Source organism: Arachis hypogaea, chromosome 3 (genome assembly GCF_003086295.3).
Source record: "Arachis hypogaea cultivar Tifrunner chromosome 3, arahy.Tifrunner.gnm2.J5K5, whole genome shotgun sequence".
NCBI classification, from domain to species: domain Eukaryota; kingdom Viridiplantae; phylum Streptophyta; class Magnoliopsida; order Fabales; family Fabaceae; genus Arachis; species Arachis hypogaea.
In genome coordinates, this window is record NC_092038.1 from 5,559,865 (window position 1) to 5,577,811 (window position 17,947).

Here is a 17,947-nt window from a genome sequence, read left to right on the forward strand (position 1 = left end):
TTGATAATTATATTATTGATAGTTTAAAAGAGAGGAGAAAGACTAATAAAATTTGAGGGTGTTAGTTCATTTGATTACAATAAATTCTATCATGATCTATTTATAAGTTTCTCAAATTGCTTCATCAATACTATTAGATATTTTTAGGTATAGATATTCTCTTAGATATATATTATCTTAAATATTTTTAGTTATTATCCTAGATATTTCTAGACTTAAATTATTTATGTATTTTTAAATTTTTTTAATATAATATTTAGATATTTATTTTTACAAAATATTATCATAAAAATTTAGATATTTTTATAAATGTGTAACGTACTACATACATTTGTGTAACTTTAAACATTTGTTGAAATGGTTCAAACTTTGATTTTCGGAGCGCCTTATTGAAAATGTCAATTAGTTGCTCATTTGTGGTGCAATACTCAATTTATATCTTTTATCTCCAATATAATTTTTCGTATAAAATAATATTTGATATCTATATACTTAATTCTACTATCACTACAAAAAAAACGCTGAATACCGTCAGAAGTTAGTGACGGATTTATCAACTGATTTAGCAATAAATTCGTCAATCGGGTAAAAAAGTTACCTCGGATTCGGTTTCAACGGTAAATTCACCGATAATAATTGGAGGAAAAAAATTGGCACGATCATTACTGTTGAATTTAGGGGCAAAAAAATCCAACGGTAAGGTAATTAAATGAAATGTGTCGTTTTGGTCACAGGCTGTGCATAAATCTGCCGGTAAAATTGACCATAAATTCAAATTTGCAAAACTTCTCCTCTATTTTCGCAACATCATCAACCTTACTTTTGTCCCCTTTCTCTTTCTCTCTTTCTGTCAACCCTCATAGCCACCATTTGCTATCGTTTCGTTGGTAACCGCCACCCTCACTCACTCTCATCGCTGGTCATCACTGTCACCGCCTCAAGGTTGCCACGTCCTGCACCGTGCTTGTACAACAGTGTCGGCGCCTCCTGCTCCACACTCGTTCATCATCTCTACGACCTCCTCCAATCGATCTCCCCTCATCGTCGCTGCGTCTAACGAAATCGTCAATGTAACACCGCCAGCAGCATCATCGCCACCTCCAGCAGCATCTTCGCTGCTCATCGTTGCTGTCTCCCGCAGCTTCGCCATCGCCACCTCGTCATGGTATCCTTTGTTAAAAAACGTGTAATGAGCTTATTATCTTTGTTAATGCTAGTTGATTCACTCGATTTTTGGTAGCCTTGGCAAGGTATCTTGACAGGATGTCGAATCGAACTTGTATCAAGATCTTAAGTATCGCAGAGCAGATACAACTACTCTGAAAAAGAGTGGGCTCGATCCGAGAATTACTTAGCGTTCGTGTTGAAATATATGAGTTGCTAGAATAGTGGCAAATAATAAAGAATTGCAATAAAGCAGATGAAACTTTAAAGTTGAAATTGAAAGAAAACAAAATACTTGAAGAACAGAAGTAAAAAATAGAATGCGTAAAGCAAATAAATGAAAAGAAACGAAAAAAGAAAATAAAAGAAAAACAAATAAATATGGACTTCCAACACTCACATGCACTTGTGCTCCATGTTCTTCCATTGCATCATGGAGACTGAAAATTTTGGCGAAGGCTTATGTGTGATAATCTAGTGTTTTTGAAGAAGTCTTACAACTTTTTTAAGTTTTTACTATTTATAAATCATGGAAATAGTCTTACCATGGAGCATATTGTCCATGATCTTACTTCTTCTTTTTTCTCATCCATGACCTTGCCTTGACCATAAAGGATTTTTACTCCCAAATTTTGACACTCACATCTTTTTTTGTCTTCAAGTCCTATGTTTCTTCAGCATGTTCTTCAATTTTCGCACTCCATGTTCTCTACTCAACTTGAAGGTCGAATAGCAAGATTTAGTGATCAAGGAAAGGCAATAAGTACCTTTTAACTTCGACGCTCTTTGTATCATCTTTTTTTTTTTATTTCAGCTTATCCGTTTCTATTTTTGTAGTCGAAACACCGCTTTTGTTGTCGAAACCATTGGCAGCAATGCAAAACACCCTCTTGTTAAAAAAAATCATTTTTGTACCAACACTAGCTTTGATGAATCCTTAGTGTATTCAATTGTTAGATACTTTAGGATCAAATTTGGATAGTAAATTAATAGAATCTTTTCTATTATCTTTTTATTTGGCAAATCATTTCTAAACTTTCATTTTAGTTATTGAGCTCACTAATATTGTATAGTAATTTTTTATTTTTTCATAACTTTTTATTTTCATATTTGTATATGACTTTGTTAGAGATTGGAGAAAGATTATGTGTACCTTTGTGTCAGCTCACTACTATTATTGCTCCAAATTTTTTCATAATTTCTTGGTTGATAATATTTCTCCTATCTTTGAAAAATTTATCTTCGTCACAGCTTGTTGGAGAAAGTATATTTTAATATAATTTTTTTGTTGTTCTTTCTTTAATTTCTTTATTTTTATAGTGAAAAATATTGGTTGATTCTCTAGTATGGTGAATTTTTCGTGGACAACCTTCCACCAATTTTGTGTTTATAAAAAAGTTTTCATTTAAGAATGTTAATTCTCATAATGTCTTTTGAATAATCAGGACATGAGAATACTTATAGTTGTATTGAGATAGTCAAGGTTATGGAAAAATTTGTTAGAATGAGTTATAATACTGTGAATATGTATAATTGAGAAGCTATGAAAAAATATTTTATGTCCAATAAATGATGGATCAAACATACTCAGGTACCACCGATAATTTTATGAAATAGCTTAAAGTTGATTTTGTGTATTATTATGAACTTGAATATTGTAGCAAGAATAGTAATAATAGTTTTGATAAAGAAATAACTTAGATAAATGATTGGATAAATTTGATAGTTATATTATCGATAGTTTAAAAGGTATTAAAATATTCTAAAGTAAAAAAGTTGATTAAGTGATGAATTCATCATTTTTAAATTAAGATAGTGAGACATATATTTTATAAAAATTACAAAATTAATTATGATTAACTATTTATTTTACTATTTTATCAACTTTTTTATTTTAAAAGAATCTAATTTCGTTTAGAAGAAAGAGTACAAAAATTAATGAGACTTGAGTGTGTTAGCTCACTTGATTATAATGAATTCTATCATGACCTATTTATAGACTCTTGAAATTGGCTAATCAATATACTTCTAGATATTTTTAAGTATTAGATATTATTTTAGATATTTTTAAATATTATTTTTTATATTTTTAGTACTTGAATTATTTATTTATTTTCTAATTTTTTCTAATCATCTTATTTAGATAATTATTCTTATAAAATATGATTATAAAAATTTAGATATTTCTATAAATGTGCAGTATAATTAATATGCAGGAATAATGTGACAAACTAACAAACTTTAACAAATGATAGATTATATAACATGCGAGAGACTTTAACTACAGATTAAATAACTGAAAATATTTTAGAAATGATAAAAAATCAGTCTAGAGCTGATTATGAGTTTATGAATTTAAATAATTAGATTAAGACCTGTGTAAAAAATTGTATTCTATAATTATTATTAATATTATTACAAATTTAAAAGTATTATATTGAACTAATTTATTTGATTGAATAATGGACTTATTTGCCTAATATAATTAAATTTAAAAAATAATTTTATCTTTTATTGGTATAAATATTTTTTATAAATGAATCACATGAATTTAAAAATAATTAGAATTGAGAATGCAAAAAATATAATATAACATTATAAATAAATTTTATTAATCATGACATATATTTGAATATATATATACAAAGTAAATGTAGATGTTATCTATTGTTTCTATTTTTACTTTAAATCTCCTAATAATAAAAACACCCAAAATAAAAAATTTCATTAAAAAAAAATTTATAGCCAGCTTTATTAATTTTGGATTTTTTAATTATTTTTTATTCTACTCTTTTTTCTTTCTTTCTCCTAACACCATTCTTAACATGACTACAATTTCAGTTCAAGTCTTTAGTCCATTTTATTTGTTATTCTCGTTAGCCACTCTAGCTAACTTCTATATCATAAATTTTAAATACTAAATTTTAAACCCTTCAAACATTAGAAAAACTAATTTTAATATTAAAAAATTAAATGTTAGATTTTTCTATTAATAATTGGCATGTGCATGATCATCCTAACCTCTGGCACTCCTCTGATTGATGAGCAGTACTTGTTAAGTGTGAAAATGCATATCCACCATAAAATTTTGGAAGCAACCTCTCAAGAGATGTGGAATAACTGGAACCGGTAGATCTCATTTAGACTATTTATTTAAAATAAATAGTAACATTATTTTAGTTGGTATTATTTCCACATCATAATTAATGAGCTTGTATACGGAAACATTTCAAGTGAGGCAAAGTACAGTATTCGCATTTCAGTCCGTCAGTGTCTAAAAAGCATTTAAATTTAACTTAAAAATATTTCAATGATTTATGACGTGAACACAATGTATGTGGGGTGTATTGTGTGGGGCTTTAATTGGTTGAATAAGTGAGCATTTTTTATACTAGTGAAAGTCAAATTTGCCCAAACGGTTGTGCAGTTTTTATTAGCAGTACAAAACACTTTTTTTTTTATAATTAAAATTTTTTTTTTACTATAAAATTTGAATGACGTTTTAATTTTTATAATTTTAAAAATATTTTTATTATATAGTACTATTATAATAATATAAAACATTAAAATATCAAATATTTTTATATTTCACATTAAAATCACTGATCTAAAAAAAATTTAGCCACAAAATATTGTACAAATGCAGTCATTTAAGCATAATTATAGTTGTACTAATCATATTAAGAAGTTGCACATGGGTAGGAAATGCATCACTAATATTGGTATAAATGCGTGGCCACACCTTTCAGAGCCAATGGCACCATTTCAATGACGGCCGACCAATGACTCAACCAATTTTGGTTCCAATTTCGGTGACAAATAAGTGCGTTATCACACAACGGCAGCCAATTTTGTGAGCCTCATCATCAACGCAAGCAGGATTCAGCTAACAGACCTCACCTCGCCGTTTATGCACTCAATGGTGAAATCATAAAACAAATTCAAATCATCCATTAGTGACCTACGGACCATTACATGTTGCAATCGTTACTGCCATCAGAGCCGAACTGCCCACTAATCTCTCTCATTTGGAAACTGGACATATAGCTGTATTTGTTTATGAGAATATGAGAATAAGATATTCAGAACAAGATAAAAAAAATAAAAAAAATTTTTTGTGTTTTTATATTTTGTTTGATAATGAATTAAAACAATTATAAAAATTCAATTGATTTTTATTTTTTTCATCCAAAAAATTAAAAAAATACAATAATAAAAAATATAATTATAAAAAATTAATAAAATTAATAAAAATAATAAAATAATAAAAAATAAATTATATTTTTTATTAATTTTTTTTATCATAATAAACACAAAATATACTAATTCATTAGACACAATATTTCTGTTTTATAAAATACAAGTTTATATCTTTATATTCCGATTTCAATGTCTCATTATGTAAATAAATGCAACCTAACAGATTTTTTGATAATGGAGTTACAATAGTCATTCAGCTCCGAATAAACGATAAAAAAAAAATGAAAACCTGATCGTACCTGGAGTACTGAAACACTATTGTCATAGCTTGTCTCACTTAAAATGTGCTTGCTCCTTCTCTCTCTTCAAAAAGATTTTTAAAAAAGATTTTAAATATTTTAATAATTTTAATCATTAAAATATTAATATTTTTAAAATACTTAAATTTTTTTCTATAACTTACATATGTAAAGATTATAATTATATTATTATAGAAAAAATTTTAGATATTCTATGCTATTAATCTTAATCATCAAATTTATATATAATTAAAATCAACGATTAAAATATTATAACATCGATATTTTTAAAATACTGAAAACTCTTTTTTATAGGTTACCACAATTCAAATATATATTATCATAACATTAATATTCACTTAAATGATAAATTACAAATAAAATTGCTATAAAAATGAGTAACTGTATTATAAATTTATTTCATTAAATATGAATTAAAAAATTATTTTTTCTAATTAAATGTCAATTTATATGCGGGATTTGATACTTGTCTTAAATGTGAAAATTTTTAAATTTTAAATAAAATATTACAAGACCAATAGTTTTAGTATAAAAAATTGATTAATATTGATTCAAATATAAAAGGTGTTAATCATCTAAATTTATTTTAAATCAATTATCCTAGTTATCTCAATGACAATAAAAAAAAAAGTACGTAAGATCAACCATCTCATTGAGATACGTAATAATAATTCTCAACTTTAATGGATGGATACAAGCAGTGGCGGAGCTTAGTTCAGACAAAGGGGGGCCATGGCCCCCCAAACTTTTATTAAAAAAATTAGTAATACTTTTTTAAAAAAGAGTAAAGTATCATTTCTGTACCCAACGTTTGGGATAAGTTCTATTTGTGTCCCTAACGTTTAAATTGTCCTATTTGTATCCTTAACGTTTATAAAAGTGATTTAATGTTATTCTACTATCAATTATACTAACAAATCAGATTTTATTTTTCAATTATTCTCACTTAGATGTATTTATTCTCAATTATGTCTCACTTGGATGTGTTCGATTTTAATATTATACCCACTATTTGTGTTTAGATTCAATTATGTCCTAGAAAAGTGAATTATGTAAATGTTGTAGGAATTAGTTTCAACTTTTGATGAGCTATTTTTCGGAGTGGATCATCGATTCTATCCCAAACATTTGTATTCTAACTTTAAGAAGAGATTTTTAAAACTCAAACTAAAGCGTTCATGGTGTGTAATTGACGGTAGGATAACATTGAATCGCTTTTACAAACGTTAGGGATACAAATAGGACATTTTAAACGTTAGGGACACAAATAGGATTTACCCCAAACGTTTGGGACAAAAACGATACTTTACTCTTTAAAAAATAAAAAATAGTTCAGTTGGTTCAAATATTTTATTATGACTTAAAATACCAAAGTTCAATCTTCATCTCTTGCTTTTATTGCACAATAATTTTTAATTTTAAACATTCAAAACATATTGGATTTGGTCTGAATTGAGTGTATTCGCATTTGGCAGCTCTCTATTCAATAAGCAACCCTCCCTCTAATTTTTAGTTCAAATATAAAAAATTAAGTATTTTTTATTTATGTAATTTAATATTCTTTTATATTTTACTGTTTATTTAATTTAATTTTTTATATGATAAAAAATATTAGAATATTCAATAAGTATTGATATTATTGTATTTGTATAAATTGATAAAAAAATCAATAAATATTATAAATTTTAACATTTGTCCTTATAATTTTTTTTATATATTTTACCGGATATATATTCAAATTTTTATATAAAGTAATCATAAAAAATCAAAGAGTTAGTTGATGATGCATTTTTTAAGAGGAAGGCTAATATTCAAGAAGGAAAATATATAACTTTTACAATATCAACACTTGTAGATAGTTCTTCTACTTTAATGAATCACGAAAAAAGTAAGATACAACCTTCAAAAGTTTAAAGAACTACATCTGATGAGTTTGACCATAATTCTTTGAAACGACACCCTGAAAAACGGCTTTAAATTTGGCAATGTCACCCAAATCAGAGAGATGAGGTTAGACGAGCTTATCTTAAATGGGATCCATATCAAAAACATCTTGACAATTATCTTCCATTTGACCCCCAAAATTTCGTTTCAAGCTCCGCCGCTGGATACAAGTGTTACTGTGTTAGTTGAGGTAAGTGCTAATTCAGCCTAGATATTCTTATATAGAAGTGTTAGATTTAAATTTCATTACTATTTTTTTTAAATTCAGCCTAGATATTTATGAAAGTAGATTAGTGAATAGTTATGTAGAAAGTAGCTAATTTCATTCCTGTAATGATGTATAAGAATATTTTTACTTTGTTTATATTTTCTTTATATAGTATTATCTTCATGGTTAGAAAGCGTTATGTGCCTATATAAATTTATGATCAAAGGAACCGCATCATGCATATATATATATCACACATCACTCAAAGCAAGCCCTCGAAATAAGGCCAAATCTTGATGGACTCCTTAGATTTCATTGTTATTTTTGTAGCCATTGTCTCATTCTTCTTCATCCACACATGGCTGTCCAATAGAAATAATCTCGTAATTGATTGGCCCTTCTTTGGTATGCTACCAGCACTTTTATGTCATCTCTCCAATATCCATGATTATGCAACCACTGTTTTGAAGCATTATGAAGGTACTTTCATGTTCAAAGGTCCCTGGCTCACAAACCTTGACTTTCTCATCACCGTTGACCCTATGAATGTGCACCACATTACTAGCAAGAACTTTGACAACTACATTAAAGGGCCTAAGTTCTATGAGATTTTTGAAATCATGGGAGATGGCATCTTTAACATCGATTCCGACAAATGGAAGCGCAACAGGGACACACTACACTCGTTGTTCAAAGCAAACTCGTTTGAGAGTTCGTTTGTGAAAACGATTCATAAGAAGCTCGAGAGTTGCCTAGTTCCACTTCTCAATAATGCAACGGAACTTGGAACCGTTGTGGACTTGCAAGACATTTTTCAGAGATTCACCTTTGACAACATCTGCTTCATAGTGCTGGGTTTCGATCCTAACTCCATTCCTAACAAGCTCATCGAGTTCCCGGAAAACGCTTTTGAGACAGCTTTCAACAAGATGGAAGATGGAATGTTCTACAGACACATTGCGCCAAGATTCTTGTGGAAGCTTCAAAAGTGGCTCCAAATTGGACAAGAGAAGAGCTACGGTGAATGTGGAAAAATAATTGACCAATTCTTGCATCAATTTATATCATCCACATTCCAAGAGCAAAACAAATTCAACTACACCAAAGATGATGATGAATCGAACTTTAACATGCTTAAAGCTCTTGTAATGGAAAGTGGAATGGAAACAATAGAGCCCAAGTTTCTAAGAGACAATGCACTTAATCTCTTAGCAGCAGGAAGGGATGCAATCAGTGCAAGTCTCAGTTGGTTTTTTTGGCTGGTTTCAACCCACCCTGTTGTTGAAGCCAAGATCCTTGAAGAATTTAGAGCAAACCTGATAACCAAGGAAGAAAATTGGTTCATCACTTCAAGGTTAGAAATTCTTAACAAGCTAGTTTATCTGCATGGAGCTTTATGTGAAGCATTGAGACTTTTCCCTCCACTTCCTTTTGAACACAAATCTGCAGTTAAATCTGATATACTTCCTAGTGGGGATCATGTTAATGCAAATACTAGGATACTTTACTCTTTGTACTCGATGGGAAGAATGGAACAAATATGGGGAGAAGATTGCTTGGAGTTTAAGCCAGAAAGGTGGATTTCTGAAAAGGGAAGTATCATACAGGTACCATCTTACAAGTTCATAGCTTTCAATGCAGGCCCAAGAAGTTGTTTGGGTAAAAATATAAGCTTTATTCAGATGAAGATCATCGCCATTGCTTTGCTGTTGAATTTTCAGTTTGAGGTGGTGGAAGGGCATAATGTGTGCCCATGTCTTTCTGTTATTCTTCACATGAAACATGGCTTGAAGGTCAAGGTTACTAAAAGAGGTATTAATTAGATTTAGGGGCATCTTCTATAATCTATATGATATGGATTCCATTATTGTACCAACATTATATATCATTTTGTCATATGTATAAGATATATAATTAAGTGAACAAGGAATAAGCATATCATCAGCTAATGTATTTCTTCATCATCTTTACATAACAGAGTTTGTTTTTGATATTGATATTGTTATATATAATATGAAAGATAACTATCATATATATTATTGGTGTAACTATCTTCTATCTACTTGTGTTGGTGGAATACATGAGAGGTTTTAGCCTATATTAAGTAAGAATGCCTTGGACATCATATTTTGATCCAAAATTTTAAATTAATGAGTTTATGGGTCCTTTATATTATATATTTTTTTACTTAATCCATTTTCAACTGTTGTCAAGACTTCATTTCTTATACTTTATATTTTAACATTTTGTTATGGTAAAATTATTTTTTCTCTGTTTGGATATATAACAGTTTAGAATATGTAATTTTGTTTATAGAATATTTAATTTATTTCATTTAATAATACTAAATCTAAATCAAACATCATATATATAATCTATTGTTTCTCATAATTTTGAAAAAGCATGGCAATAAGATCAAGATATATGTCATACTTTAAAGGGTCACTATAAGTTTCCACTAGAGGCCATTTTTTAGAAAGGAAAAAGTTTAAGAACTAACAAGCAATTTTAATTTATATTAGACAGCACTACTTTTAGTTACTAATTCAATATTTTTAGTCCAGTAGTCTAATATCGTATTTTTAATCAACAATTTTAAATAATAGTTGTATTAGTCCTATAACACTGATGTTTTAGAAAAGAAAAGCCATTGCAAAAGATAGTTTGTTACAAAAAGAAACGAATAGAAAATAGGCTATGGTGGGATAGATGTCGCTTATAAAAATGTGGCCTAATTTGCAGAAGTGTAGAGTTTGTAATTATGAATGTCCCTTAGGTAGTGTTTGTTTTGAGGTACTAAGACAGAGATTGAAAGACTGAGACTTAGTATCATGTTTGTTGGTTCAAAGACTGGTATTAAATTTTCTATCTCTGTCTTCAAAATTTCAATATTTCATTACCTCCAAAAAGTAGGGACGCAGGGGACTAAAATTTTTAGAGATAGAGACTGAAACTTTAATAACATTTTATACCTAAAATACCTTCGTTTCAATTAATTAATTTCAATTTTATCCTTTGTACAAATTAAATTAGAATTTCATTCTTATTTTAATTTCTTCCCATTTTACACTAAACAGACTACTAAAATTTATTTTAATCTCTATCTTTTAATCTCAATCTTTTTGTCTTTATCTTTTCACCAAACACTACCTTAAGGCACAAAAGAGCTACTTTAAAGTACCAGCTCCGTAGCTTATGATTGAGGGAAAAAAATTGTTCTGTGGTGTTTAACATGAAAGTCATTGTTAAGATAACTAAAAATATTTGTCTAACTTATTAAAAAAATTAAAAATTAATATTTAATTTTAAAAATATAAAAATAAATAATTACTAAATATTTAAATTTTATCATAAAAAATAAATTAAACAAAAATTAAACTCTAAATTATTGATACCGTAAAATTCATCTAACACGAAATATAACAGAGGCAATTGATAGAAGCATGTATGTTCCAGCATCTATCTGTGGATTGTGATTGTCGATGCTTCTACATACTTCCCCCATTATGCAATTGCTGTATGCATGTCTATATCAAATATTATTAATACGAAAATCTTTGAGCTAAAATTGGGGTCAAAGATAGTTATAATTTGTTTATTTGTATTTAATCATTACTGTTAAAATAAATATATAAAATATCAAATATAATAAATATATAATTATAAATATTAAATTAAATAAAATAATTTTAAATTACTGTGTCCATATATAATATTCTATCAAGAAGGAGGATAAGAGAAGAAAAAATAAAATTAATTAAGCATGCATGGGAATTCAACGTTCCTTTGTCCGTTATCAGGAGCAGGATGGCCAGATATATGCAATCACTTCAATCATAAAATCTTTTAAAGCCAACAACTTCTGAAGATATTAAATATGTGGGGTCATGCATGATTGAATATCATTATGACTTAGTTATTTAAATGAGCAAGTTACATTTCCATGCAGTAGGGGTAGGGATGACAAAGCCTTTGCGACTTTGCCGTACCACAATCATTAAAAAATAATTGGTGGCTTAGCCAAGTGTGAATCAATTTGAGTTGATAGAACGGTGGGTTTATTTGTTTGTTTAAATAAATATTAAAAAAAGTTTAAATTTTGTTTTTTGGTATGTAGTAATATATTAATTAATAATAAATCTTTAAATATTAGATTCATGACGAATTATTTTTTTTATGTGGGATCTAAGAATACTGGCGACAATATATAAAAATTATGGATTAAAGATGTTAATTCAATTTGATTAGGTTAATAACGATTTTTAAAGAGGTATTTGTATTTTTTAAAAGCTTAAATTCTTTATTTTGTATTTGGTAAATAAAAAAATTATGTGTTTGTATTTGCAGTTTTTAAAAGATCGAAATACTTTTAAAAGCATTAAGGTAGAGTTTTTTAAAATTGACTTGTATTTTTCAAAATTTAAAAGTCTAATATAACCTTATATGTTAATTAATTTTTAAATTTAACGCTCACATTTATGTCTATTATAGTTTTTAAATTTTAAAAACTATTTTATCAAACACAATTGTTATTGCTTGTATTTATTGAAAACTATTTTTAATTTGGTGAAAACTCAGGTGCAGTCGACTTCACGTGAAGTTGATAGTTAAGAGCCGTTAGATGGAAATTTAGTCAAATCATCTAACGGATCTCAGTTATCAACTTCATGTAAAGTTGACTGCACCTAAGTTTCTACCTTTTAATTTTATTTACCAAATATAAACACTACAATTTTTAAAAAATTATCTTTTAAAAATTAACGTTTATAAATTATTTTTAAAAAATAAAACATTTATCAAACTAAGCGTAAGTGATAAAGCTCCTTAACTTAGGCTATCTTAGTAAGTGTATATGTCTAACCTATTATTCATTGTCATCCTTTCAATCAATCTATATATAGAGTTAAACCCCAAAATGGTCATTGAGATTGGCGTTTTGCACTAAAATCGTTCTTGAGATTCTAATTACACCAATTACGTCATTGAGATTGAAAAAAATGTACCATATTAGTCTCTGATCTATTTTTCATTAATGACGTGATGACATGGTATAATGACGTGGACTGTAAATGACACGTGTCACTTCATTATTTGGCAACGTATAATGGTATGATAATGTGGTGACCAGTGACACATGGCATCCTGACGTGGATGGTTGTGCCACGTGTCACAATGTTATTTGGCCACGTGTCCTGTTGTGCCACGTGTCGCAACAGTATTCGTCCACGTGTCATCCATTATGCCATCATTGTATATGCACCAAATTAGTCCCTCACTTTGCATTAAGTGACTCATTTTAGTCCCTAAAATTGAATGTCGTGCACCAAATTAGTCCCTTCACCAGTTTTTTCTGATTTTTTTCTATAAATTCAAAAATTCTCAATATTTTTAATGCATTATTTTCAATTCTATTTTGTCACATGTTTTTCAAATAAAAGTATTTTTATAAAATATTTTTTCTCTTGCGAATACCCTAACCGTCGACTTGGAGTTGACGTGAAGGCTTTTCAAGTACCTTCATTACCATCTTCGACCTCTTTTAGTACTTTTATAAAATATTTTTTTCTTGCGGATACCCCTAATAACCGCCGTCTTGGAGTTGACGTAAAGGCATTTCAAGCTTCCCTCGTTACCGTCTCCGACCTCTTTTGTCTAGACTGCAGAGGTCAAAGATGATAGTGAGGGTACTTGAAATCCTTCAATCTAGCTCATTTATATATAACGAAAACGTGTATTTCACTAAAAAAACAATATTTTAATTATTAATTTTTTGTTAAAACATATTTTTTATGAAAAAAATGTGTCTGATCAATCATATAATTATTTTTTTATAATAATATACTTATATATTACAAAATTTACCAATGTTAAATTATTAAAAAGAATTATATAATTAAAACTAAAATCTTAAAATTTTTTATGAAAGCACTTGTATTTAAATGATATATAAAAAAATAGAACTGAAATTAGTGTATCCAAGATATTAAAATTTTAAATTTAAAAAAATGAGAAAAGACTGGTGAAGGGACTAGTTTGGTGCACGACATTCAATTTCAGGGACTAAAATGAGTCACTTAATGCAAAGTGAATGACTAATTTGGTGCATATACAACAATGACATAATGGATGACACGTGGACGAATACTATTGCGACACGTGGCATAATCGGACACGTGGCCAAATAACATTATGACACGTGGCACAACCATCCACGTCAGCATGCCACGTGTCACTGGTCACCACATCATCATACCATTACACGTGGCCAAATAATGAAATGACACATGTCACTTACAGTCCACATCATCATGCCATATCATCACGCCATTAATGAAAAATAGGTCAGAGACTAATATGGTACATTTTTTTCAATCTTAGAGACATAATTGATGCAATTAGAATCTCAGGGACGATTTTAGTGCAAAATGTCAATCTCAAAGACCATTTTAGAGTTTAACTCCTATATATATATATATATATATATATATATATATATATATATATTCTTTCTTAAACACTCTTTATTAAATAAAAAATAGAATATTTCTTATCAATTAATAAATTTTAACTCTCAATTTATTAAATTTTAAATTAATAATTCAAATTTAAAATTTAAAATTTAAGAATTAGAATTTAAAATTAAAAATCTAAGATTTACACTTTAAAATTAAAAGAATAATGTATTCTTCCTTTTTCTAGAATACACTAGGATTTGTTCAAAAAGTGGTGCAAATATTAAATTTCAAAATTTCATAACCACTATAATTACTATAATAATAACTACTATAGAATTCACCTCTCCTTCTCACATCTCTCTCTCCCCCCTCTCTCTTTCTCTCTCTCTCTCTCTATATATATATATATATGAAAGAAATTTTATAAATCAACTAGTTTTCACAAACTTTAATCCATAGTATTTTTATATAATTGTATTTAGAGTTAACAACTAATTCCGCGTCCAAAAAATTTTGATATTGACAAAAAATATCTTTAAAAGATGTTATTGACAAAGTAGTCTCTGAATAATTTAAAAATATAATAAAAAATAATTAATAAATATTATATTTTTTTAAATAATAAAAAAATTTCGTATTTAGCAAATGGCTTATCTATTTAATCTAAAATTTTTATAATAAGATTTGAATAAATATTTAAAATGTGCACACAAAAATTCAGAGCAAAATTTAATTTTTAGATTTTTTTTAAATTTAGTCATTCACAATAAAAAAAATTAAAAAAATTTACTTGACATAAAATTACCAAATTTTAAAGATGAAAATATTTTATTTTTCTATATGCTTTTCAAAAAATTGCATTAAAACTCTGATATCTAAAGTCATTTTTTAGAATATATATTTAACATCTAAATTTTTTTATTACATTTTTAAATTTTTTTAAAAACTTATTTATCGTTAACATCTTTAAAAATTATTTTTGTAAGTATATAAATTTTTAGGTATCATTATTTTAATAGTTTACTCTTGTATTTATGTTGTTAAACTTTTAGCACATAAACTAGTATATTTTTATCCCAAAAAAAGTGCGAGATACAATAAAACATTAGGCAAAAATATTCAATTTTGAAGTTTTAGATTACTATTAGAATGATTTGATAATATTATATGTAATAAGTATAAATAGTATATACATAAAATTATAAATATTAATTTAAATAAAATAACCTTAAATTAATTTTTCCCCGACATTACTGTTTTATCAAATTAATTCTAAGCACATTTTTCTCCGATCCTTAAATAACATTTGTTTCTATAATGTGACACATATAAAAACCAGTTTTAATTTTTGAATATTTAAAACACATCCATCTTATTTTTGAATATTTAAAACACATCCAAACAAATTTTTTCCAGGAGGCCAGGACAAACATAATGCCTCAGAGATAAGAATCAGCCGTCTCATATCATTTTTTAGAGAAATGTTACACATATAATTTTTTTTAAACCAAATTGAATAATAAGATTTGGGTGAATGAAAATGATAAAAATAACTTTTATTAATATTAGATCATCTTAATTAAATTTAATTAAAAAAAATTTTGGACGTGTAATATTATTCACGAGGCTCCGAAGAAAAGAAACAATTTCATTGGCAGAAAGGAGCAAATTTCAGCCCAAGCCATTAGAGCTGGCCTCCAACCTCAACTATCTAGCCTCACCAAATTTCAACCCTGTCTATGGGTTTTTGTTGGTCCCGGCCCCTAATGGCTCCAAAAGTTAAGAGGTTGGCCTCTTCAGCCCATAGGTTAGCCCCTACTAATTGATAAAGCTTCTTCTTTTTATGTATGTGCTTGTGGTGCGCAAAAAATGTCTTGGCTTAAATACCAATTAGCTAAATGACAATTAGTTATACGAGTGACATAATCTTTCTGTTTTTATTTAAAAGTTTCGGGTTTGTGTCTCATTCCTAATTTTTGGGGGAAAAAATGACAATTATATACATAGACACATCCTTATTTTTTCCAATTCTAGTGTTTTTTTTTCTTTTCCATTTGTGCCTATAAATTTATGAGAAAAACAACCATTCATGCAGAGATACATCTTAGAAACAAGCTCTTAAGGCCACCATGATGCTCTCACTAGAGTCCTTTGCTTTATTTGTAGCCATTATCACATTCGTTTGCATCCACATTTGGAGGATCAAAAGAAATTCACGTATCCCAAATTTACCCTTGTTTGGTATGCTACCTGCTATGATGTGGAATATGTCCAATATTCATGAATACTTTACCATAGCTTTGAAACACTATGGTGGTACTTTTAAGTTTACAGGACCCTTGTTTACAAACATCAACTTTTTCCTCACTAGTGATCCTATGAATGTTCACCACATTACAAGTAAGAACTTTGTCAACTATGACAAAGGTTCTGAGTTCCATGAGATTTTTGAAGTTCTTGGAAATGGGATCCTCAATTCTGATTACGACATCTGGAAGCGCCAGAGGGACATATTACAATCATTGTTCAAGCAAAACATTCTTGAGAATTTTGTTACAAAATCCATTCATAAGAAGTTGGATGGTTCCCTACTTCCACTTTTGAATGATGTTTCGAAATCAGAAACTATTATGGACTTGGAAGACATCTTTCAGAGGTTCACTTTTGACAACATTTGCACCATAGTGTTGGCATTTGATCCCAATTGTCTTCCCAACAAGTTCACTGAATTCCAAGAGGTTGCTGTTGAAAAAGCTTTCAACAAAATGGAGGATGCAATTCTCTATAGGCACTTTGTCCCAAGACCCTTGTGGAAGCTGCAAAAATGGCTCCGAATCGGATCCGAGAAGCACTCCATGGTATCCCAACAAATTATTGATAAGTTCTTGCATGAATGTATATCAACCAAATTTGATGAAGAGCAGAGCAGAGTCATCAATTGCACTCAAGAAGATGAACCAAACTTTAACATGCTTAAAGCTCTTGCGGAAGAAAGTGGAATGGAACAAATAGATTACAAGTTTCTAAGAGACACTGCAATTAATCTCTTGACGGCAGGAAGGGACACAATCAGTGCAGGTCTCAGTTGGTTTTTCTGGCTTGTTTCGACTCACCCTAAAGTTGAAATCAAGATCCTTGAAGAAATCAAAGCAAACTTCAATGCTAATGAAGAAGACTGGCTCATTTCAGAGGTGAAAAACCTTAACAAGCTAGTTTACTTGCATGGAGCTATATGTGAAGCTTTGAGGCTTTTCCCTCCAGTGCCATTTGAGCATAAATGTGCCATCAAATCTGATATACTTCCTAGTGGAGATTGTATTGGTCCAAATACTATGATCTATTACTCTCTATATTCAATGGGAAGGATGGAACAAATATGGGGTAAAGATTGCTTGGAATTTAAGCCAGAAAGGTGGATTTCGGAAAAAAGGAGCAATATACAGATACCATCATATAAGTTTATAGCTTTCAATGCAGGCCCAAGAAGTTGTTTGGGTAAAAATCTTAGCTTTATCCAAATGAAGATTGTTGCCATTGCTTTGCTGTGGAACTTTCACTTCCAAGTGGTGGAAGGTCATTCTGTGTGTCCAACTGTTTCTGTTATACTTCACATGAAGCATGGCTTGAAAGTTCATGTTACCAAAAGAAGCAATTGA

The 17,947-nt window shown here is 28.6% G+C and overlaps 2 protein-coding genes across 2 annotated transcripts; both read left to right on the plus strand.

Annotated features, from left to right (window-relative positions):
• Positions 1–8,055: 8,055 nt before the first annotated feature.
• Positions 8,056–9,813, plus strand: LOC112789041 (alkane hydroxylase MAH1-like). Its single transcript, XM_025830761.3, has one exon. The coding sequence runs from the start codon at positions 8,133–8,135 to the stop codon at positions 9,657–9,659; it is 1,527 nt and encodes a 508-aa protein (XP_025686546.1). The 5' UTR covers positions 8,056–8,132; the 3' UTR covers positions 9,660–9,813.
• A 6,745-nt stretch (positions 9,814–16,558) lies between these two features.
• LOC112769379 (alkane hydroxylase MAH1-like) lies at positions 16,559–17,947 on the plus strand. Its single transcript, XM_025813893.2, has one exon. It carries the CDS (start codon positions 16,559–16,561, stop codon positions 17,945–17,947), a length of 1,389 nt encoding a protein of 462 aa, XP_025669678.2.